At 47.6% G+C, this 24464-nt stretch overlaps 1 protein-coding gene across 1 annotated transcript in view; it reads right to left on the bottom strand.

Annotated features, from left to right (window-relative positions):
* Nucleotides 1-24464, bottom strand: part of SLC4A5 (solute carrier family 4 member 5) — a 111323-nt gene that overhangs the window by 1178 nt on the left and 85681 nt on the right. Inside the window, exons 20-27 of the mRNA XM_024211427.2 lie at nt 22556-22717; nt 20968-21146; nt 19010-19082; nt 16328-16396; nt 14109-14282; nt 13066-13227; nt 9474-9558; nt 5755-5822 (exon numbers count right to left, since the gene is read on the bottom strand). Of these exons, the coding sequence (XP_024067195.2) occupies nt 5788-5822; nt 9474-9558; nt 13066-13227; nt 14109-14282; nt 16328-16396; nt 19010-19082; nt 20968-21146; nt 22556-22717 (939 nt within the window). The 3' untranslated portion in view covers nt 5755-5787. The remainder of the gene's footprint in view (nt 1-5754; nt 5823-9473; nt 9559-13065; nt 13228-14108; nt 14283-16327; nt 16397-19009; nt 19083-20967; nt 21147-22555; nt 22718-24464) is intronic.

The following is a 24464-nucleotide window of genomic DNA, read 5'->3' on the forward strand; positions in this document are numbered from 1 at the left end:
TTTATGATTTTTAAAATCCTATGACTGTGAAATTGACAATGCCAATGAAGTCCTCTGCCAATGAACTCCTGCGTGTTTCAACCTGGGACCCAAAAATGAAGGCTTCCACAATGATTGGGCACTTCTAAAAATTAAGCCAACATTTTCACCACACACCTCAAAGAAAGGCAAGTATCTCCACTATACAGAAGGCTAAACTAAGGCGTAGAGGCGCTACGGTCAATGGGACTTGTGCTCCTAAGTCACGTAGCTACCTTTGAAACTCCCATCCTAGAACAACAAAGCCTTAAGCTTTTGTATGCACTAGACAATCAACAATGCAAATCCCATTGGCTGGAGAAATTCCATCACGGTGAACAAAACCTCAGCATTTAGACAGGACACACGTGAAGTGGAGACAATACAAACGCGTCTCATTGGGTGCAAATGTCAACCAGGCATGTGCACATGAACCAGAGTACTGGAACTGACCCCAAACCAAAACCCTGGATGCCAGAAGAGACTGCGGTGCTGAAAGCATCCTGGCCTGACTGGTAAATGGATTACACCCGCCCCCACCCCCAAAAAAAGCCAAGGCATCAGTAAACATTTCATGGTACAATCCCTCATGAACCACCAGGCCCAGAAACTCTCGCTATCCCCTCTCACTATATGTAGGGATGCCAGCTAACCAATGCACGACAGAGGTGTGTACTAGCTTTGGGGTGCTAGAAATGTCAGACTAAGAATCACACCATTCAGCTTACACTCATGCACGGCCACTGCATCTAATACTTGCAGAGTAGCATCTCGGCCTGTGACCCAGCCAGTCAACACCTGCACCAGGGCAAAACAGTCCTGGGGAAGAGCGGATCCAAACTCTGTGAATGGCCTGCCATATTTATTGTAGGCCCAACCAAAACCCTGGCTCTGAACTTTGGTGGATCTGGACCTGAATGTTGCAGCTCAGGCCCATTTCTTTCTATTTCAGTGTTGCCGACTCTCATGATTTTATTACAAGTCTTGGATACCTGATGTCTTCCTTAAAGCCCCAGCTCCTGGAATCATGTGATTAGGTGAGAAGCTCAGCTTTCATTAAAAATAGAGAGGAAGTTTCTAGCGCTCATGGCTGAGGAGAAAGGCAAGAAAATATGAACCCTAAAGACTCTTAAAAGCAGAAAGAAAAACAAACCCAAAATTATTTTAAAAAATCTCATGCTTTTTAAGCCAATTTATGATTTCAAAAGCCGGGTGCTGGCAGTACTGCTATTATGCAGATGCGAGTGCTCTGAAGTGAAAGGGCTTCAGTATCAGGATTAAAACCTTCCCGTGAAGCAGGAGTAAGACAGGAACAGAAGAAAGGAGGACACAAGAGAACCGGAGGTTCAACAATCCAATGAATTCAAAGTGGGACACAAGTTATTCAGTCAAGTAAGCGGATGGTCTTCCCAAAATGAGTTCCCAAAATCCAGCTGGATGGTTGCCACATGTAGCACTAAGCATTAAAGTTCTTGGAAAGGAAGGATTGGAGACAGGATTCCTAAGAATTTAGAGCCAAATCTTGCAAACTCCAAACTGCCATCAAAGGAAGGATCAAACCCAATGACAATCTGGTCCGTCCCCTTCGCCAATGCACAATTATTGTCTACAGCCCTTTTCCTAGTGCGCTGCCTAGTCTAGTTACAAATGGCCCAAGTGAAGGGGCTCCCATCCCTTTACCCTCCGGAGAAGATTCTGCATCTCACTGCTGGGAAGCTCTTTCTTGCTATTCAGTCTAAACTTTCCCTTTTGTAACTCCATTCCATTTCTCCTAGACAGGTCTACTGTACCACACTATAGAGTAGAAGGAAAATATGAACAAACCTTCACCTTATACTCAGATCACCCCTAATCTGAAGATGGAAAAAAAACTGGTACTTAATAAAACAACCTAAAAACTTTTCTTGTTCCTTTCTAGGCATTTTCACCCAGCCAACTAGCCAGCTGCTCTGTCTTACACAGCCAATCATCCCTCCAGGTATTTATACAACTATCTACAGGCATTCATAGCATTAGTGCCCTAGATATTTACACCATAGCATCGGAGCTACTTGCTGTTGCTTTGACAGGGTTCATTCTGGGCCCAGCTGTGTTAAACTACCAGAGGGGAAAGCGTTTTCCTGGGATATTTCTGGCCCAACAGGGAAGTGGAGATACTAGAATTTTCACAAGTGAATGTTCTGTCCAGCAAGAGTTCCTGCCCAAATTTTGCTGAGCTCTGGATAATTCGGCCCAGTATCTGACCTGACCTCTAGGCCTTTTGACCTTTGCCCATCCCACTAAAACACCATCTGATTAGACACATTTGCAGAGTGGCCAGTGGAGCGTTAGCTGCAGGGAGAGGAGAGTGCGCCAATGGGGCGCGGTTCTCCATGTGCCACTTTGGAAAGCGGAGACATATTGCATGACAAGGGGGATGCAGAAACACTGTTTTACCTGCACGTGCCAGATACACAGACAGCCTGGGGAATTCGCTACATCAGCAGCACAAGGAGCAGGAAGGACATTTTTTCCATTACGTGCAGCATTGTGCAACCTCTCAGGTGCATTATGGTTGGGCTTTCCCTTCCGCCCACTCCTTTCTCTGACTGATGAGATCTGCTATGGCAGCGTGGTCTGCTATGATCTAATATGCCATAGCAATAACAAAACCTTAGAGGACTGGAATAGCGGGGGAGCCCTGGGCTGGAACAGCAGGGGAGTCCATGAGTTAGGACTGTGGTGCACTGGCAGAGCTGGGGGGGGGGGGGGATCCCAGGAGTGGACCGACACAGCAGGAGGTGCTACAGATTAAGGTTGTGCCCCCCATGTTTTGATAGTGTCAGCGTTTATGAATAGTGTAATGAATGGTGTGTGGGTGCTGGGTGCAGTATTGGTGACCTGTGATATGCAGGAGGACAGACTAGATGATCTGGTGATCCTTTCTGGCATTAAACTTTATGACCTTTAATAGCTGTGACTAAATGACCAGGCTGTTTGGAATCTGTCTGGCAATGCAATAACTTTTGAAGATAAGGCCCAATTCTCTTCTCGTCTGCAGCAGTCGGTGCGACTGTTTATGTTGGTTTTTTTTCCCCTTGGTTTTGCACAGGTGTATCTGCAAACCCCTAGTGAAAATGTGCTGCGCCGATGTAAAACGTGAAGCTGGGATACATTTTCCAGGATTATGTTCTTAGTAAAGCCTAACTGCTGCCCCCTAGTGTCCACTTTTTGTTATAAACAATAACCTCTGGACAGCAGTGCAATGTAGGTATGGCACAGACATATCCCTATTCAGACCCAGTTCTAGAGGGTGGGCGTGGCTGCCAAACCACTATGCTGCTCACTGACTGGCTGGTTTTAATTTTTGTTCGGCCGCTGAGGAAATTGGTGGAAGTCAGGAGGGGGCTGAAAATGTTTTCCACCCTGGCTTGCAAAACAGCGAAGGCCGCTCATGTCTCTGTTCACCCTGATTCAAGCCAAGTTCTCTTTAGCTTTGGGAGAAGAGCACCACTTCACTCTCTCTAACGATCGTAAAAGAAACCAGTGTTTAATTAGAAAAAAAACCCAACAAGTTTCCATACTTATGTTACAAATGAGACCTTGATTATGAAATCAGAAAGAAAAAAAATAATCTAATTTGCACCCTTTACTTGTTCGTGTCTCTCATTTGGGATAATGAAGACACACCGCTCAATTTCATTTTTGCTAACAATCAGGTTCTGATCAATTTCACCTTCAGGATCTCATGCATCAAATCCAATGCTGCAATCTTTAGTGATACAAGGGGGATCCTGATTTGCTTTAAAAAGCCTAGTTTCCATTAGAATTAAATTTAAAAAAAAATGAGAACGTTTGTACCAGCCTTTTTGTTTAATAAAAGCTCAGTTTTCACAAAGTCCAAAATAATGAGACCAACTTAATGTGACAGTGTCCCTTTGAATAAAAGTTCTATCTGATCTTTACGATGTCATGTTTCAGAACAGACTCACTGGAGTTACACCAGGGCTGAATTTGACTCATGTTTCAGAACCTAGCTAATGACATACATCTGGAATGGTGCAGCACAAAAGCTACAAGCCAGAAAAATCTGAATGCAAGACTGATGTCTTATCTTTAACTCACACTGGCTCCCGTTTGGAAGTTTAACCTCTGCTTACCTATTTCCATAAATCACGACATCCAAATATAGTCACACTAATGGGAAAAGACTGCAAGGCCCTGTACACAGAAAGAAGATCCTGACAGCTGGTACTACACACGCAGTACACACAGGAACATCCATCTCCGTTTTCTTTGTGGGCATCATGAATTTCATGCTGCTGGGTACACATCAGCCTATTTGATAACTGGGACTGGTGGACAGAGTCAATCAAGGCAAAGGAAGGCCTTGCCCCCTTCACTGAGGAAGGAGGCCCAGAACCTAGAAATCAACAGCTCATAGGGGACAAAAAAAGAAACAGCAGGGACTGGTGTGCAGGTCACAGCCCTGGAGGCTAAAGTCCTCTTTTTATCTGCAGAACAGGGGTAGCACTGACCAGCTTTTCTCACTCTTCCTTGGAAGGGCTCACTAGGCAAGAGAGGGAGGAAGCTCAGTCCTTGGTTTCTCTACCAGTGAAGGGATCAGTTCATGTCAATTCTCTTGACAGTTTTGAAATGAGACGGAGATCTCCCAGCTCTGCCAACCCAGGCACCGCGAGGCCAGCAGACAGCAACAACCTATGCTGGATTTGAACCAGCGACTGAGTCAACCTCCACTGTGGCTTTTGTCAGTTTGCATCATACACTTGGTCTGGTTACAAGTGATTGTATGATTCAGGGGACCTAGGGTCTTTTATTTCCTACTCTGTTATCGACAGATGCTATTAACAGACACACATACACATCCAACCCCCTAACTGAACGCAGACCTCATTTCTCCAATAGACTGTAGCAGCGTGTTGGCTCATGCAAGCACCATCAGCCATGGTACGGGGCCACAGTAGAAGAGGCTGGAGAGAATCACAGATCTTTAAAGACAGTCTATTTTCTAGCCTGATCCGCTGGCCGATGTAGTGCTTCTTACAGCAAGTTAGACAGTGATTTTTATCTAGCTTTGTTTTAAATCTCCCAAGCAAGGGGGTGACACCACTGCCCTTGAGAGGAGATTTATACCCTTTCAAGTATGTTCGCTCAGCAATGATGGGGAGTTATTACAGCTTGTGTAGACATGCCCAAGTTAGCTTTAATCTAGCTTGCTTGGGTACTGGAGCAGTGGAGCTGCTGGCTGCTCGAGGAGTTATCCAGGGTTCCAGATGGGCTTGTACAGCCTGTGCTGCTGCTGCAGTTTCACTGCCCTGGTATCCGAACTAGGTAGATTCAAGCTGGCTCAGATATGTCTGCTCAAGCTGCAGTCATATCCTGGGATTGCAACGGAGACACACCCATAAATCACCCCTTTGCAGAAGGCAAGCACAGGCCTGATGCCCCATTTAAACCCCTGTGATTTAAGCGGCCGATGGGCTTGTGCTTGCCCCCTCTGCACAACGGTGAATTCCACCCACAGAGCCCAGGGTTAGAATTTTTCTTCCCCCGATCAGCCTGAATTTTCCCTCCCTTCACTTTACCCCGTTGCTCCTAACTAGACCCTCTCCTGTTGCCTGAACCAATTCCGATTCCTGCCTGGCGTTCACAACCGTGGAGGTGCCGGACTCCAACAGGTTTGGGGGCAGGGCTTAGAATTGGGGAGGGATGATGAGCCTGTTAAATGTCATTTACCTGCGATCCAAGTCTGAACCGTTAGGAGAGGAATCAGAACGCAAAGCTCCAGCTGGAGGACCTCTTTCCTGAAGGGAAACACAGATGCATATGAAACCGTTTCAGGGTGAGGAAGGAACAAAACAAAAACCAAAAATCCCCCAAGACCATCCCAGTTAGAGGGAAAAGGCTGGCGCTGCACTGTGGAACCTCCAGCAGCTCCGAGACCTCAACCATGAAGTTCAGTGAACTTGCATGGTCATCTCTCTCCACCGACTAATTGGGGTGAGAAAAAAACTCATTGGAAATGCTGCATTTTTAAATGAATACGGCAACAAAGGGGAGGGAGCGTCAAAGACACAAATGAGAGTTAAGCATCCAACTCTCCGCTGAACGTCGAGGTGCTTTTGTGTCTTTGGAAATCATCCCCTAATTGATGCAAAAGGGAAGACCTGGCTACAGAAATCTGCTGCTTTTACCTTCCGTGCGGTCTTTGAGTCCCGATTCACCTGACTAGGTTTTCCTTTTAAATTTCTAAACCCACTTTTTCAAGCATGGGAGCCTCAAGTTAGGTGCCTAAATAAGGATTTAGGAACCCAAGTAAAATGTTGCTGAACGCCTCTAGCACCCACAGATTTCAGTGGGAGTTGTGGAGGCTCAGAAACTCAAAGTCCAGCCACTTTTATTTAGGTGGCAAAATGTGGGTTTAGGGAGTTTAACTTTGGGCAAATAAAAAAAAACTAGAGGAAAAGCAAAAAGGAGCTAATCTCTGAGAGTTAGTAAATGTAGGGTCAAAGGGTGCAATTTTTAAAAGTGTCTAAGTGACTTAGGAGCCCAAGTGCCATTTTCAAAAGTGCTTTTGGAGTTAGGAGCGTAAACTGCATTGAAAGTCAATGGAAGCTAGGCTCCTAAATCACATAAGTGCTTATTCTTTGGGGACAAATCTTGATCCCATTGAAATCAGTGGCGAAACACTCCCTAACTGCAATGGGAACAGGATTCTGCTCAAAGAATTGCCATTGGTTTCCTCACAAACAGGAAAAACAAATCCACCAGCTAGCCACAAAGTCGACACTCTGTAGGCCTGAGGTTCAACCTTTCAATCCAGATGCAAACTGCTCCCAAGTTCAGGGTTGCTGGGATCCTCTTGATGGAGAACCATGAAGGAAAGGCATGTTTATCAGACAAAAGGGAAGGGAAGTTCAGTGCACGTCACAATTCAATCGCTGGCCTTCCTGCTGAGATTGCCACTAAGCTAGTGCCAATGATGATGCTGGCCTCTATCCACTGGGAACAGAACTAGACTCTTAGCTTCTCTTTTATAGGCAACAAAACACCCCTCAGATGGTATCAACTCTGCATCACAGTCTAGCCAGGCTGGCTTCAAACCTGTCTCCTCAAGCCAAAAGGCTCTGTGCATCCTATTGCCAACCCACTGATCAGTAGAATGTGTCTCTACAAGGCTTGCAACAAAAATGGAGGCCAATTGCCTCAGTGACACTTGAAGGACAATGGGTCAGAGGATTGATCCTGAAAGGAGTTTCATTCTTGGAGAACACACTTGGGAGACTCCGGGCTCATTGGAAACAGGACTATTTAGAGAGACAATAAATATCCTGAATCTCCATCTAAATAGGAACCGGAAGCCATAAATGGGGTGCCATTTGGATAAAGCCTGGAGTCCGCATTAGTTGTTGACAATGTCAAGTCCAATTCACCTCCCAATAGAGGATAAAATGTTATGGTTAGGGGTTTTCAAAGCAGCCTAAGGCAAAAAGGTGCCCAAATCCCACTGGGAGTTGTGACCTTAAGTACTTTAGTCCTTCTGAAACCCCATAAGAGATTGTCCCATACAGCGACCATGAGGAAAGAGAGAAGAAACCATAAACAATGACAGCTACAGAGAACCAGACGTGAACGCTGACCATTTATGTCTCTTCCAGGAGAAGTAAAGGCCTTTCCCTAATATCCCAGCAAAAGCTGGGTCACCCCATGTGTCAGGATACCACAGTGTGGAATAATTTATCAGTTCTAAGAAGTTCAGCCTCCATATGACTGACGGCAGGGGACTCCCATGGTATAAGGTGGATCAGATGGACGTGAGGGGCCAAAGTCAGGACAGTAACTGAATTTAGAGCTGGTGTCTCTTACGCCTTCCACTGCGCCCCTCAGTGTGCAGCCTGCACCAACTTAGACTCAGGCAGTCAGACATGTTGATGGGTAACTTAACACTCCCCAGACATCACCACATCTGGATTTTGCTCACTGAACCTGAGGGATTCCAAGAGGGTGAGTGGAAGATGGTGTAGATCACACACCGAGGAGACCACACAGTGAAGTATACCAGCTTTAAGCCTCAGACTCCACCTCGGAATCTGGCTCATTGAATTTTGGCCCAGCCCTTCCCCTCACGGGGCAGCTGAGTTGCCAATTCCCATTACGAGCACTGCTAGGAACTGGATGCAAGTGCTGCGCCTCCAGCCCACTCACATACAAGAGAGACGGGCGCAGCTACCAGCATTGCAGAGGTTGGACCTTTCAGGCGCTTGGAGTGGAGCAGAACTTGGGAACGTTCAGAAGCAAGCGTTGGCTCTCCACCAGTCTCCCCCCCCAGAAAAAGGCACATTCCAAATAAGCCAGCCCTTTACCAAAGTGACAAGATAACGTTTTACTGAAGGACTCGGGTGTCCCTCTGATGTGCAGTAGCCTGGGACAGGAGAGACGGCAGAGGGGGAGGGCTATTAGCACAACTATCTTTCAAGAATGCAAGGAAGTCACCTTTAATCCGACAAATGCACGGGAATCCAACATCTATTGTGCACAAATGCAGCTTTGGTTAATGATTTTCCTGGGCTGTCACTGCTTCCTGTACCAGGCTGCAATGGCAGAGGGCCCAGGCCCAGAGAAGACAGAATGAACGTTTCCCCCAAAAGACCTGTCATTTCAGGTGCTGAGCACCCGCAGTTCCAACAGAGCTCGGCACGGGCCCAACACTCCTGAAAACCACGTCCAAGGTGCCCGAAGTTGGGCAGGCAAAATCAGAGGCCCCTTGGCTGTTGGTCACTTGCCTGTCGTCCCACAGGGAGACAGTACTGAAGCGAAGGCTAGAACCCAGGTCTCTTGAATCCCAAACCATCTGGCATTTTTGAATCTTTAACAACAGCAAGCCGCACTTTCCACTTCGCCAATGAACTTTGTGCAACACTTTACACCCATTAACTAACAAAATTCTCCTCCTCCACCCCTGCTGTGGGGTAGCTAACAGGTTATCCTCTGCATATTTCCATATGGGGAAATAGGCACAAGAAGGTTCGTTCTCCATCCAGTTTCTGACAAACGCACCCATCACTATGGTCAAGTGACTTGCCCAAGGGCATGCAGTATGTCAGTATCAGAGCCAGGATTAGTTCTATGGAGTTCCTGGTTCTTGATCCACCTGTGGGCTGGTAACCCCAGAGGAACAGGTTCTTGTGAGAGGTTTCTGGCATTCCTAGGCCAAGAATGCAGAGTTTTCAGGCAGCAAAACAATTTTAAAATCAAGTTTGGATTTAAAAAGCAGCTGAAGGATCTGTGTGTGTTCTTTTCCTCAAGCCTGTTTGCGGATCTCTTATCTACACATATCTACAGCTTCAAAACAAGCCAAGCACCTGCAGCGGGTTACTTTGATTAGTCACAAAATAGACCAAGATGTTGAGGGTTAGTAAGTGGTAATAACGTTAGAACCTAAGCACTGTACTTACTGGTAATGCAATGGATACCATTTTGGGGGTCTGATTGGACGGGTTCCATTGGGATCTTTATAACTGAGGGTGTTGGGAACCGAGGCTGGGAAAAGAGTGGGAAGAGCCAGTGAATACAATGATTCATACAGACATGTCCGGGGTTAGCATGCCTGAAAACATACTCATGCCCTTCCGCATTAAATGGATCATTCTCATGCATATGGCAGAAGGCCAGGATTTTCAAAGGAGTCTAAAGGATTGGGTACCCAGTTCCCATTGAAAATCCCATCCTAGACATCTATGTATCTATTTGCATGGTGGAAAGATCAGCATCAGTAACACCAATTAACATTAATCAGGGTAATATGTTGCCTGCCCATAACAATAGCTTACATTTCTCACACCATTCATGCTAAAGGATACCATTAACTATGGTAAAGCCATTTATCTGAAGTGGTTTGGGGACATCAGAAACATCTGGCTAAACAAGGGGATTGGATGAGAGAGTTACATTACTTAGTAAATATTTCACATAAGTGGACGTAACTAAGATTAGAATAAGCAAGATTTCTGGGTCAGAGATATTTGGATAAATGAGATTCTCCTACACACAGAAGTCACCCTCCACTAAAATGCAGCCAGCTCTGGGGGGAGGAAGGGGGAATGTGGCAGCTCTTTAACAATGAATGCTATGCATCAGTTTAAGACAGGCAGTGAAGAGAACCATTGTATCCAATTCAAACCGCAAGGAGAGACTACACAGGTAGAATCAACTGGGAAATAAACCATGGAGTTTGTAAAGCTCGGATGTGTCTACAAAATTTCATCCAGACGCTTAACAAAAAACACAAGGAGTTTGGCGATCAGTTTATGCCCAAAAGCATAAGCTCTAATGGCCCTTGTAACTTTTACCTTAGCTAGTCGTATAACTGTCACTGATAGTTTTAGTCATATAAATACCTCCTCCTTTAATTCTTACTGAGAAAATTGCTTCAATACTACCCTGCAGAGGTGAGTTCCACAGGTTAATTATGTGTTGAATTAACAAAGTATGTCTTTCTATTCATTTTAAGTGCGTTGTTTTTGAATGGATTATCCTAGCCTCTTGAGTCTCCCACCCGACTGAAGTCCTTCCCTTGAGGCTTCTAATCATTTTGGTTGCTAGGTCTTTTGAGGATGAGGTGACCAAAACTGAACACAACATTCAAAACATATTTGAAATCATCCTTTATCTCAAAACTGCTTGCCCAGGCCCCTATTCGAGACAGTGCTCAAGTCCCATTGAAGTCAAAAAAACTTAAGCACATGCCTCAGTGCTTTCCTGAATCGGGGCACCCGTTAGGTGCTCTCCCTCACCCTTCCCAAATGTGCTGATGGGCAGCCACAAATGGGACCCTGGGTGCCCAACTCCAGTGGAAGCTGGGTGCCTACTGCCCTTTGTGACTCTCCCTTTTACGGGGTAGTGTAGTTGGAGGGGTTTGTTTGCATTCAGTACCCAATAGTCCTTTCTGTTCCTAGCCCTTTGCTGACAGTCCAGCCATCAGATTTTTGTTTTCCCTTCTCTTCCATTTATATAACACTAAGTGGTGCTAGTCACTGTTGCATTTTGCCTTAAAAATCCTTTGCTGGAAGTGCAGCTGTCTCAGAGATACGGTCAGAAGAAGAATCCACAGGAGGGGTTCCATTAGCTCCCAATCTCTATCGATAACTCCGCTAAGGATTTTCAAGGCTAACGCTGGCGTTTTGGTAGTTCAGCCACATGCTTTTATTACTCAGGTGACAGAAGGTCTCTCTTACGTACAGCTGCATGCAGCCTGCAGCAAGGGCTCTAGACATCCCTTGAGACACGTGCAAGACTGTCAATAGCGCTAACAGATGTTCTGCATGTATCCTTATCGTGGGGCTAATGGATTTCCTTAGCCTGGAGGTTGTTTATTGTAACCCTGCAATAACATTTGGAGAGACTTGGAACTAGGGTTGCCAACTTTCTAATCGCACAAAACCGAACACCCTTGCCCCGCCCCCCTACCCCACTCCTTCTCTGAGGCCCCACCCTTGCTCACTCCAACCCTCCCCACTCTATCACTCGCTCTCCCCCACCCTCCCTCACTCGTTTTCACCGGGGTGGGTCAGGGGGTTGGGGTGCAGGAGGGGATGAGGGCGGGGGTTGGGGTGTGGCCAGAAATGAGGGGTTCGGGGTGTGGGAGGGGGCTCTGGGCTGGGGTGTGTGGAGCCGAGGGGTTCGGGAGTATGGGAGGGGGCTCTGGGCTGAGGCAGGAGTGTGGGAGGGGGGTACGGACTCTAGGCTGGGGGTGCAGGTTCTGCGGTGGGGCCAGAAATGAGGGGTTCAGGTGCGGGAGGGGGCTCCAGGCTGGGGCAGGGGGTTGGGGTGCGGGCTCCGGGAGGGAGTTTGTGGGGGGGGGGGCGTGTCTGGGGGCCGCGGGAGCGGGTGGGGGGTGCAGGCTGTGGGAGGGAGTTTGGGTGTGGGAGGGGGCTTACGGCTGGGGCAGGGGTTTGGGAGGGAGTGCGAGGAGCAGGATCCAGGCGGTGCTTACCTTGGGAGGCTCCCCAGAAGTGGCAGCATGTCCCTTGGCTGCAGCTCCTAGGCAGAGGTGTGGCCAGGCAGCTCTGTGCAGTGCCTCCACCTGCAGGTGCTGCCCCCACAGCTCCCATTGGCTGCGGTTCCCAGCCAATGGGAGCTGCGGAGCCAGTGCACGGGGCAGGGGCAGGGGCAGGGGCAGCACACGGAGCCCCCCGGCTGTCCCTCCGCCTAGGAGCCAGAGGGACATGTCGCTGCTTCTGGGAGCCACGCGGAGCCAGGTAGGGAGCCTGCCAGCCCCACCAACCGGACTTTTAACAGCCCGGTCAGCGGTGCTGACCGGAGCCACCAGGGTCCCTTTTCGACTGGACATTCCAGTCGAAAACCGGACACCTGGCAACCCTACTTGGAAACTGTATTTAAAGTGTGGTTCTACTCAAAGAGTGACTGTGTAAGAGATGGTACCTCCTTAGCAGATCTGCTCCCTGTTTGTGTTGGAGGCAGCCCTGCTCAATTTAGTACTATAAACAGGTATTTACTGATTTTGATTCCCGTTATCCTTTCAGAGCCAACCCCGCCCTGAGAGAGGGAGCTGGATTCTGCATCATCTACAGAATTGTTTAAGTTGCAATCAGTTGCATTTGGGGCTCCTCACTGAAGGACTGCGCAGGGTGTCAGTCAGCGGAAAATGTGGCTTTATTCCTGGGAGATGTGCAAGTTCCCAGTTGCAAGCGTTGGCAGGTTGGGGAAAAAAAACCTTCTCAACTTGGAAATTGAGCACACTGAATCTGGAAATCAAGGAGACAACAACGACACCATCTACCTCTTCTCAAGCACCTTTCATGAGTAGATCTATAAGCGCTTTACAAAGGAGGTCTGTATTGTTCTCTCCATTTTACAGATGGGAAAACTGAGGCACGATAATGATGGACCCTCACAATACCGTTTGGACAGAGCTATTTTTCAGAACAGAACTAAGGGCCTCATCGGTGAGTGACATTAACATCCCTGAACATCTACAACACTAATGGACTGTAAGCCCCTTGCTGTTCCTCCCGAGCATGGACACACCTCATCCTCACTCTCCTCTTCCCCTTTGTTGCCTTTCTTCTTCTTCTTCTTGTCGTCTTCCTTCTTTTTCTCTCTCTCGGGGATGATGTTATCAATCCAGGCCAGGTCGTGTTGGGAAAAGACGAAATCCAGCATTTTCCTCACTAAGATTAAGGCTAAAATCTAAGGGGGGGGGGAGAGGAAGGGAGAGAGATTTAAACAACCGCTGCCAAGGTAAACAGAGTAGATCCAGATTCGGGACTAGATTCCATTGAAGAAAACAGGCCAGACTCCGAATGGCGCTACAGTGACAAAACACAGTGGGGGAGGGGCAGTTGCGGGGCTGACCAGTGCAGAACAGAGAAGGGGGCATGGAGCTTCTGGCTGAGGGCACCAAGAACAGCTGCTATCCTCTCAGGACGCGCTATGGAACCTTGGCGGCCCCACAGAGAACCGTGGCTGGTGACACAAAACACTCCCCATGCGGGAAACTTTATGGAACTTAATGGATCTGCATCAGAAGGGCTGAAGTGACTCGAACCAAGGGATTCAAGGGATGTCAAACCCCAGGCTGACACCTCCTTTCATCTTTGGATAAGGCACCTGATAATACCTAGGGTGACCAGATGTCCCGATTTTATAGGGACAGTCCCGATTTTTGGGTCTTTTTCTTATATAGGCTCCTATTACCCCCCACCCCGTCCCGATTTTTCACACTTGCTGTCTGGTCGCCCTACTAATACCGGTCACTTCATGGAGTGCTGACTGCGTCCCAGGAAGACGAGCTAGTCTCTTTAGTTCTAACTCAAGGATACGGTGAAAGGCTGAGCTAGAGGGAAGCCAGGAAGATCAGCTGATAGAAGGCTTTTGACACTCAGAAAAACAGACCTGCTTAACAGACCTTAAGGCTCTGGTCTTTAAAACTAAAGATAAAGCCCAGGAAGATCAGTGGTTGTATCCCTATTGGGGATGGGGCAGAGGGGACTGCATGGGGACCCCAGCTGCTCACCCCCTCCCCACACCGTCTATCCCAAGGATCTCCCGAGTGAGCGTGGAGGCCCTACCATCACAGGGAAGATAATAGCCGCCACAGTGGACTTCAGGATCCAGAGGATAGCTAGGCAGATGACCTGCACCAGGGTGAAGAGGTGGATCCGCCGCAGGGGCACATGGCGCAGGAAGGCGTAGTCAGGCTGGTGCTTGGCTGGCATCAGGAAGAGCTTGCAGCGGTCCCAGAACTGCCAGGGAAAAGCAGCACGTTATTCGCCATCCCTGAGTAAAGGCTGAGCTGGGCTTGGTTCTGAAACGAGCAACTGTCAAGTGCTCCATGCTGGCTGGAGAGGAGAGTGCTGCATGGACACCTGCTGAAGGTTTTGGTTCAGAATGGTCCTTACTTGGCCCAAAATTAGGCCAACTTCCCACTAAGTCCAATGGGAGATTTGCCTGAATGAGGACTTCAGCTCTAGCCCAATGGGCTGCTACAAAGATTTCAAGGCCAGAAGGGACCATTGTGATCAGCTAGTCTGACCTCCTGCATTACACAGGCCAGAAAACTCCCCCCGAATAATGCCTTCTGAAGTAGATCAACTCTTTGTATCTTTTACACGATACGCTCTCAACTGGAGAGGGTCATTGCAATCCAGTTTGTGGTTGCACATGTTAAGACTGGGTAATTGGACCTCATGCTTCAGGGCATATACTGATTGTCACTAGAGGTCAGGAAGGAATTCCAGCCCCCATCTAACTCCCTGCCAGATGTATCACTGTATGCCTGGCCAAGTGAATTATTGGGTAAGAGTTGGGGGGCGGGGATTACCTTCCTCTGAAGCCTCTGGCATTGGTCACAGCTAGAGACAGGAGCAGGATCTGCTCTGGAAATCCTACGTTCTAATCATATAAAGCATTAGCCAGGAAAATGATCTTTCCTTGTTTGTGCAGTGCTAATACTCATTGGTGGTTTCCACAAACAAACTCTTCAGTTCGGATTTATGCTCCCGGGAGCTAAAGCTACGGCATCCGCCTTAAAATAGTTTCTGAAGTTCAGACCATATTAACCTGGAGCCTAATTTTAGCTTAAATATAGCTTTAACCTCCATTTCAGAAAACAACAACAAAACCCAACAAAACAAAGTGATTAAGACTCAGTGGGCCAAATTCCTTTCCGGTAACACCATTACAGTCAGTGACATTACACGAGGGATAAACTCTGTCCCACTATGTTTAAACTGAAATTATCCTTAGGGTTAACATGAATTGCATGTCAAAAAATCCTGGTTGTCATTTAAGGAATTGCTGTATATCATATATCCGGAGGGCAGCTCCTGTCCAACTGACCCAACCTCACTTCTATCCATCCACCCTTCATCACTGTAGTATCTGAGCACCACAAGAGCTGGGATGTTTGCGTTCAGACACCACCCTGCAGAGCTCGGAGTGAAGCAAGTGGGCGTGAGTCCCATGGAGGGCTTTGCTGCATCCAGGGGTCCACTGCCAGCTAAATCCAGCAGCGCTCACAGAATGTTCCCAGAATGACCAATTCTTGGTGCTGAGCCAAAGGCTCTTTAAAAGCTCAACGTTTTAGTAATTTCAAATATGGCCTGATTACATTTCAGCCTCTCCTTTCCAGGAACAGCCCTTAATCGGTCAGGCAATAAACCATGTGTCTAGATGAGTCAATCTCCTTGCACCTTGTAGGACCTTCACTCGGGCTCCAAGTTGTGTGTCAGTTTCCCAATGCAAGGCATGTCTGCAGCTGATGGGCAGGGGTGGATTATGCGCCGAAAGGGAAGAGGGATTTGAGAAAGCTTTTCCACCATAAGCAGAACGACGTTCATAGCATCAACCACTGCCTTCTCCCTCTCCCCCAAGCAGAGCTTTCTATAACTGAGAAAGGGCAAACATCCAGAGACTCCCTGAAATTCTCTTACGGCCAATCTTCTTTATGTGGAAAATGCTCAGATACTATGCTGATGGGCCACAGTACCAAACCCTAAGACAGACAGAGGTCTCAGGAAATGTATCCCATTTACTCTCAGTGCTCTGAGCCTCCCCTTGACCACAGATCTCTCTAGCAATTGGAAGGACCCAATTCCGCCCTTACCTATACAGGGAGTTGCCTGTGGGTCCATTCAGTTTCCTCTGCAGCCAACTCATTAGTATGAGCAATAGATGATTCCGTTTTATCGAAGTGGCGTAAACAGATGAGGAGGAGAATGATGGGGACTGGGAATATGGTAGCAGCACATGAAGGGAACAAGCTCAGTAGCACAGATTAAATTCTTACCTGAATGCCATTCAGAGAGGCAACTCCCATGTAGAGAAAGACACCATACAGCACCGGCATCGGAATATACTGCGGGCAGAGGAAAAACAAGCATGCAGTGCTTAGATGTCTCCTGTGAACTACTGCAGAAAGGACATTTCTAGCAGTGTTTGTCCAGAACGACAACCTGGGGAAATCCTGGCTGAAAAACAACCCTGGTCCATAATCAAGCAGATAGATGCTAGAGTGACAGGGTATTACCGATACCATATAGAGAAGAGGCACAACGAATGCCCGGGGTTGCTTCTGGGGAGATGCAGCCACACGCTGTCCCTTACTCAAGTCTCAATTGAGCCCTACATTTGGAGGTTTTTTTCCCTTTTGTAAAAATGTTCAAAGTTTTCTACTGCGCTTGACTTGAAGTGGCCCACATCTGAGCCGAGCACACAGGATACAGCTCTGATGTTTTGCGGAGGCCAAGCCAGACCTGTAAGGGGCCGTGTCACCACCTGCCCGGTTACTCTGGGTGCCGTGAAATGCTATGCTGGTCTGGCTCACAGCCCTGACACAGAGTGCCAGCAGGCAAGCATGCAGGTTACCCCTTGGCTTCCCCTGCCCAGTTCTTTTTTGCAGCTTGACCCCAACACCCTCCCAGTCCTGAATTCCCCCCAAACCATCTGCCAGCGTGACGCTCTGCTGATGTTCCCAGAACTGAGAGTTACTGGATACATCTACACTGTGATAAAAGACCCATGGCACAGCTGCGGCTGGCCCAGATCAGCGGAGCTCGGGCTATGGGGCTTTAAAAGGGGCTATAAAATTGCAATGCAGACGTTTGGGTTCAGGCTGGACCCTGGGCTCTGGGACCGTCCCTGACACACCAGCTCGTCTGCCTTGCCAGCAAACTCTTCAGTACTCTGCCAGGCCAAACCTTGCCTTCAGATAATAAACAGTGACCCCCAAGTCTCAAGATCCCCAGAGACACTTCCCTGCAGCGTCCAGCCTCCTCCTGGGTCACTCACAGAAGTTATTAAGTTCGCTGCTCCTTTAAAGAGACATGAACAGCAGTTTCCTAATTGAAGGGGATTTGACAATTTCAGTCACAGCACTGAATTGGTTTAGAGTAAAAGTGGATCGAGTATATTTAACAGAAGGACATAGGATTAAGGGATACCAACAATAAAGATAGAAAGGATTGCCAGCAAACAAAGGTAAACATACACTTCTAAAATGAAAATTTAATTTCAGCCAGTTACAGTCTTTGTCTAAGCAGGTTTCTCATCTATGTTCAGTTTCCAGAGACTTTAACCCCCTTGGTTGAAGGATCCACTTTTCTCAGATGAACAAGAGGCCTGGCCTCTTATCTGCCCAGTAAGGAATAATTATGGGGTTCTCTCCCCTTTCTTTTCACAGGCCAGTAAACCTTGGAAAAGTATTCTTTGACAAGCAAGCCTAGCCAAAGGCCCCTTTCTGTGCTGACTGGTGTAGCCTCCATGCTGTTTTCCTCCCCGCAGATGAGTTTTACAATGCAAATATTCTCTTCCCGCACCTTCGATACAAATGAATAGTCCACTGAATTTGGCCACATTTTGGGCAAGGTGTTGGCCTCTTTCCTTTGCCGGAAGAAAACCTGTTTATCGACTCCCCCTCGAGATGCCTGGTTTAAACACATTTTAGTCACACATTTTCGGCATATATTTATAAAGTCCTTTGTGGATTTACCATACACACATCATGCAATAATGTTAACGATCAGTGAGTTATTAGTTGTTCAAGGATATATTACCTGCCACCTTTTGGGTAAATATCATGAAAACAGTGCGTTAGGTGTAGTGAGTGAGTCAGGCCTGACAAGAGATGCTGACATATTAGTGCAGAGGCGGATTACCATTTTGTGGGGCCCTGGGCCAGAGCAAGTCGGGGCTCCTCCCCACCTCTTCCACCTGCAGTCGTCCCTCCCCCTGCGCTCCTGCTGGGGAGCAGGTCGGGGTGCGGGGGGCACCTATTTTTCCGGGGCCCATCAATTGGCCCGGGGCCCCTGGGCATGGGCCCCGTTGGCCCAGTGGCTAATCCACCATTGCATTAGTGGTGCACAATGTTTTACTACATTTAGGATCACTATTTGCTGTTTGAACAGGACCTAGAAAATCTGATGGTAACAGTTTGAAAATAATGGCTAACACTCATTTGTAAACACTGTAACAGTCAAAGCCATCCTGAATTTATTTGGTACTCATATATCAAGAAGAGATTACTACTATTATGGTCAACTGGTTAGTGTTCCTTCTATGAGACAGAAAGAACTGCACAACTGTGTGTCATAGGCCCTATATCACTAAAGAAGATTCTCCTTTAGCTCAAGTGGCAAGGAGAAGAAGGATCTGCGTTCTCTCCACATGAAGTTCTGAGTGACCATGGCACATAGCATAGCGAGCCAAAATGGGATGGGAGCCAGGCTACGATCCAGTGAATGGGATAATATGCTGTGGGATTCCGAGACCCTTCTCTGACACAGTTATCCAGAAGACAAAATAAGCGCTTTCCACTGTATCCCAACAATACCTCACTGGGCCATTATTTCAGCATAGACCTGTATTCTGCTTGGTGTCTTATAGGTATCTGAACGCTGACTGGGCCCCTGGGCCTTCATCAGCAAACTGTGCAGTGAAGAATGTTGTGTGAAGTAGAAAGAGGAAATTTTACCTTCAGAATTGGAGCCAGGAAGACGGATATCCCAGTCAGGACAAAGACAATGATTCCGGTGATTCTCTGCTCTCTGGCAAAGAACAAAGACAGGCAGAGTGAAATGTGGCATCGGGTAGGACAATTTCTTGTGTTTGCCTTATGTTCCTACGATGAAATGAATGGCTGGGACATTGAGAACCAATGGGTGTGTGTGGGGCTGCTGGCCTGTCTCCCTAGCCCAGGAAAGACCAACACCATGCCCAGTCTCTAGGAGCATGATTTATTCATTCAAACACAAAACTCCCAACCTAAGCAGGCCGCAGGACCCAGAGGCCTTTCCCCATGCATCTCTTCCCCCTAACTCCGGCACCTGCCACAAGCACTAACCTCCACCTCTAGCTCTCCCTCCTCCCAACTGAGCTCTCTCTGCCCTTCATAGAAAACACCTGACCCCTTCCAGCTGGGTCTGATAATCGAAACAGGCCAAGCTGGCCACATGCCCGCTGGCCTTTAAAGATGACCCTGTTATAGTGCCAGATATCTATGGAGAGGAATCTAGACAGATGGACATATATGGGGATAGACAGCCAGCCAGCCTGCATCTAGTTAGGTTTTCATTACAACATTCCTCTCTTCTGCTCTCTGCTCCTGTAGCAGTCTCTCTGGTGTGATCCTTAACTCCCTCCTACTCTGGTCTGTTTGTCAGCCCATTTCTTTACTGAATTTCTCTCCCCCTCTCATAGCCTTTTCTTTGTGAGAAATAAAACCCAGAAACCTTCGAGGTCTGAGTCGAACTTTAAAACCCACAGCATTTGAGAGGATTCAGTATTAGGCAAAACAAATCCAGAGATTGCCTCGACCCCACTGGTCCTGCAAACGCACCAGTTTGCAACATTTTATTGGGCCTTAAAAGCACTTTCGTGGCACTCCCAAAGTCATCACATCACCAGACAGGAGTTTAGCTAAAGAGGGAAAGCCCGTATGTCCCACTGACTTTCAATGAGACTTAGCCTCCTTTTGAAGAAGGCTTTTTGGTAAATCTGCCAAATTTCAGCCAATCCTGGGCCTCTCCTTATTTTGCTGCTAGAGCTGCAGGGCTCCACATCTGTGGCAGGGTCTTTGGCTCACACTGAACTTAACCCTTGTGCATTCTGGCACACAGTATATTCTGGGTCTTTCCCTCTGCTGTGCTCCATTGTGACACATCTACTCTCAGCGGATAATGCTGCCACACCTTAAGCTACAGGGAGAGACCAGATGCTTGGGGACCCCACCAGGGATAGGCTGAAATGCTAGTGTGAGGTTTCCTGCTCCTGGTCCATGTGGTCCAGAGCAGGAGCTGGATGGCATGGAGAGAGCATGGGAATTAGGGGGTTTCCATTTTAATTTGGCTGAACAAGTTCCTATCATCTTCCTCCACACACTGCCAACACAGCCCAGCCTCTGGGCCTGATTCTCCACATGTCTTACACCTCGTACTTTACCTCCGTGCTAAGTGAGCAAGAAATGGGTGCCACACACTAGCACTGGAGGGGAGAGCTCTGCTCTGGGGGTGTTTTACAGTCACTATGCATGGGAGTCAGTGGCTACAAAAGACACAAAGGGCAGGGGAGAATCTGGACTGTTACTTAGGTCTGCCCCTACTGCAAAGAGGTTTGGGGCAGGTGGGGAGGAAAAGGGTTTGCATGCTGCACCCTGCCCATTGCACCCAGAGGCTCTTAATGGAATCACTTTGCAGGCGCCCACAATTTACTGCCCTGCAATGAGATGGTGCAGAATACAGCTCTTCTGTGGAACATCGCATATCAACTATTGGAGGTGCTGGAAATGTGGCTCCCATTTCTGTAGCTAGAAACATGCCGGGATTACAACCTACCCGACCCGCATGCCCTTGGCCTCCGCTCTCCAAATCAAAGCAGCTGCACGCTAGACTTGGAAGTGAACGGATAGTGGCACGGCCTTGTGAGAGTCCTCACCTCACTCCCAGGAACTGTGGCTGCTCCCCTGGCGCGCTGGTCTCCGTCTCCATCCTTAAGCTGTCGATGTGGGCTATGGAAATGACCGTGGCAGCTACGTACCAAGGCAGCCCCATGAATGAGCACACGGCCATCAGGACCCCCACCCAGAACAAGTCCAGGTGATAGCCTGCCGCTTTCTGCAACAGAGTGGCAGAGCAGATTTCTGGTTAGGCAACGGGGGCCTGGCCCCATCCTCTCTGCTCCGGAGTGTGAAATGTTTAACACAGCTTCCAAGTGGGGATTTTCAAGAGGAGACCAACGGAGCTCGGTACTCAGCTCCCATTGAGTTTCAGTGGAAGTTGGAGGCCAAACTCCCTTCAGTTCCTTTGAACATCCCTGTCTAAAGAACTACAGAGACTGAGCTTTTCTCTCTTCAATTTCAGAAGTGCTCTAATTTCACCAAAAAAACCCAATGAAATGTAAGGGGTTTACACCTGAAAATAGAACCAGTTTGAGGAGAACATAGGAATTATTATTTATTTGTATTCCCGCAGCTCCTAGGAACCCCAGTCATGGACCCTTGCTGTGCCTGGCACTGTACAAACAGAACAATAAGACAGTTCCTGCCCCAAGTGCTGATTCTCTAATTGCCAGACTGGATCAGACCAGCGGTCCACATTGCCCAGCATCCTATCTCTGACAATGGGCAGTATCTGCTGCTTCAGAGGAAGGTGTAAGATATCCCCGCATGGACAATTACGGAATCAATGCAGTTGCATCCCTGACCTCCTTTTAGAGTTTGGCTTATATCCCTCCCATACCTTATTATCTTGATAATTAAAGAGCTCAGTTTTTGCAGCTAATCCCTGGTATTAAGATCCAAAAGGTTAACAAAACAGCCATAGTTTTAGTGGCCATATGGTGGGTGACACGCTGGAATTCTGTTGTAGTAGGACCTTGCTAGTTCTCCCTTTGATAATCTGCACAATGCAGAGCTCACATCCAAAATCCCTATCGCCTCTCCACATTTCTCCAACATTTAAGATTCATTTCTTCAGAGAACACACTTTAGAATGCACCAGGACACACCACACTTAAATAATTACAGATACCCTGCCTTTGTTGAATAAAAGGAGCAGCACAGAATTCATGAACTTCTTGAATCCCACCTAGACCCTAGTTTTGAGTAGCATAGTCCTGGCCTTCTGTTCAGGGGTGAAGCTCACCCCAAATGAACAAATGGATAGGTAAGCACTGATTCCAATCAATAGAGTACCAAATTCTACCCTTACATGTGCCGTGTTACTTCTGTTGAAGCACATGTGTAATCAAGGGTAGAAGATGGCCCAGTTTCTGGTCTTCTCTATGGTTCGTTGAATAGGTTTACATCAGTTCATAGAATCATAGAATATCAGGGTTGGAAGGGACCTTATGAGGTCATCTAGTCCAACTCCCGTCTCAAAGCAGGACCAATCCCCAATCTGACAGATTTTTTTTGCCCCAGATCCCTAAATAGCCTCCTCAAGGATTGAACTCACAACCCTGGGTTTAGTAGGCCAATGCTCAAACCACTGAGTATCCCTCCAGATACTGTTAAAAGCCATACCCTCAGTTTGTGCTCCTTCCTATTGACTATGACAGCTGTGATTTGCTGGTCCATGAAGATCAAGATGGTAACCAGCAGAGCTGGAAGGGCGCTGGCCAAGTAGATCCACCATGGATTCTTACCGAATGGGAACACAAACCATCCTCGATCTAAGCGAGTGGGCTAAAAACAGAGCAAGGCAAGGGTTATTGCATGATGCTTTCTGACTCCGGGTCATAAAAATTACATTTCAGGAAAATGCCATTGCATTTGGGCAAATTTGTATGAAATCTCGGAAGAGTACGAAAACCTGAGTCTGTTGGGAGTGCAATCTTGTTCCAGGACAATCGGTACCTAATCTACATTGGGAACTGACCGCCACCCTCCTGAGCCACTGGATAACCATTCTAACCCACAATCACAGTGGGGGGAACTGGCTAGCAGGTACGCACATCACTTCCCCCACCGGATGGAATTAGAATTGCTCAAATGTGGGTCATAGCCACAGGCACTGTGCCACTAACATTCAAGAGATCCTCCTTGAGCTCAAGTGCTAGGGGCCTGGGCTTTGGCAGCCGGAAGTGCTGCGGGCGTTCTGTCTCCCTTCCAGCATGGTTTTCTGAATGACCCTAGTGCAGAGCATAGTGACAAACATTGTCTCATTGTGTCTCGTGCTCCCCCTATCTATTTACTGCATGGCCCGGTCTACACTACAAAGTTTTACCAGCATAGCTATGTTGGTTAGGGGTGTGAAAAAAAACACCTCTAACAGACACCGCTATGCCGACAAAATGTGTAGTTACAGCTTATAACAGCAAGAGTCCTTTTGCTGGTATACCCTGCGTCTCCACAAGGGGACTCTAGCCAGTGTAGTGTAGACACGCCCTGAGTCACAGACCACGTCTACACTAGGAGCACTTTCCTGATATGCTATATGGGCAAAGCGCTCCTGGCATGGATACTACTTATGTCAGCAAAGCTGCACTCTGGACTGGCATTGTTAAACCATCCCGCACGAGGGAAACAAGCTAGATTGGTAAAAACGCAGCTTAGCTGTGTCTACACTAGAGACTTTTGCTGGCACTACTCTGTCGGTCAGGGATCACACCTCTTCACACCCCTGCAGTGTAGACATAGCTTTATGCTTAGGCTTGGTCTACACTTAAAAGTGAGGTCAACATAGCTACGTCCATCAGGGGTTCCTTCCACCACCACCCCTCCAGGCGCTATTATCATAAAATAATTAACAGTAACAATAAATAACTGACATCCTAACACAGCCGCAGATTTGTAACAATACGCATATTGTCAGAGAACGCTGAATACTTCGAAAGGGACGCTAGTTCTTTTACCTTAAAATCAGTAGGCACTTGCAGTTTAGGAGTATTCAGTCCAAACAATACATCGAGACCAACAAACATTAGTATGGACATGAAGATAGAGAAGTCACTAATAAGTTTACGTAGCTACAGAGAGAGGGAGAGAACACAAATCAACACAAAGAAAAGGCAGAAAAGTGGCGGAGTTTGAGCATTAATCAGAGAATGAAAATAATTCATGTGAGACGCAGTGTTAGCTAATTCATTTCAACAGAGAAATGGAATGGATATTTACTGATATCAATATCATCTTGCTTCAGCAGGGGTCGGAGTCATTCCCTAGTGAATCATGAATATCTACCTAAGGTACTCATATGGACTCTGTTACCTTGTGAGCACCTCCCATTCTTTAATGGGGATGCTATAATCCCCATATTTCAGAGGGGAAACTTAAGCACAGAGAGGCTAAGTGACTTGCCCAAGGTCGCATAAGAAGTCTGTGGCAAAGCAGGGAATTGACCACAGGTCTAGTCCCATCCTGGCTCCCTAACCACTGACCCAACCTTCCCATCCCCTGCTCTAATCAATGTATATTGTGTGCCAGGGATAAA

Source organism: Terrapene carolina, unplaced genomic scaffold (genome assembly GCF_002925995.2).
Source record: "Terrapene carolina triunguis isolate 2854851 unplaced genomic scaffold, T_m_triunguis-2.0 Scaffold53, whole genome shotgun sequence".
Lineage (NCBI taxonomy): Eukaryota > Metazoa > Chordata > Testudines > Emydidae > Terrapene > Terrapene triunguis.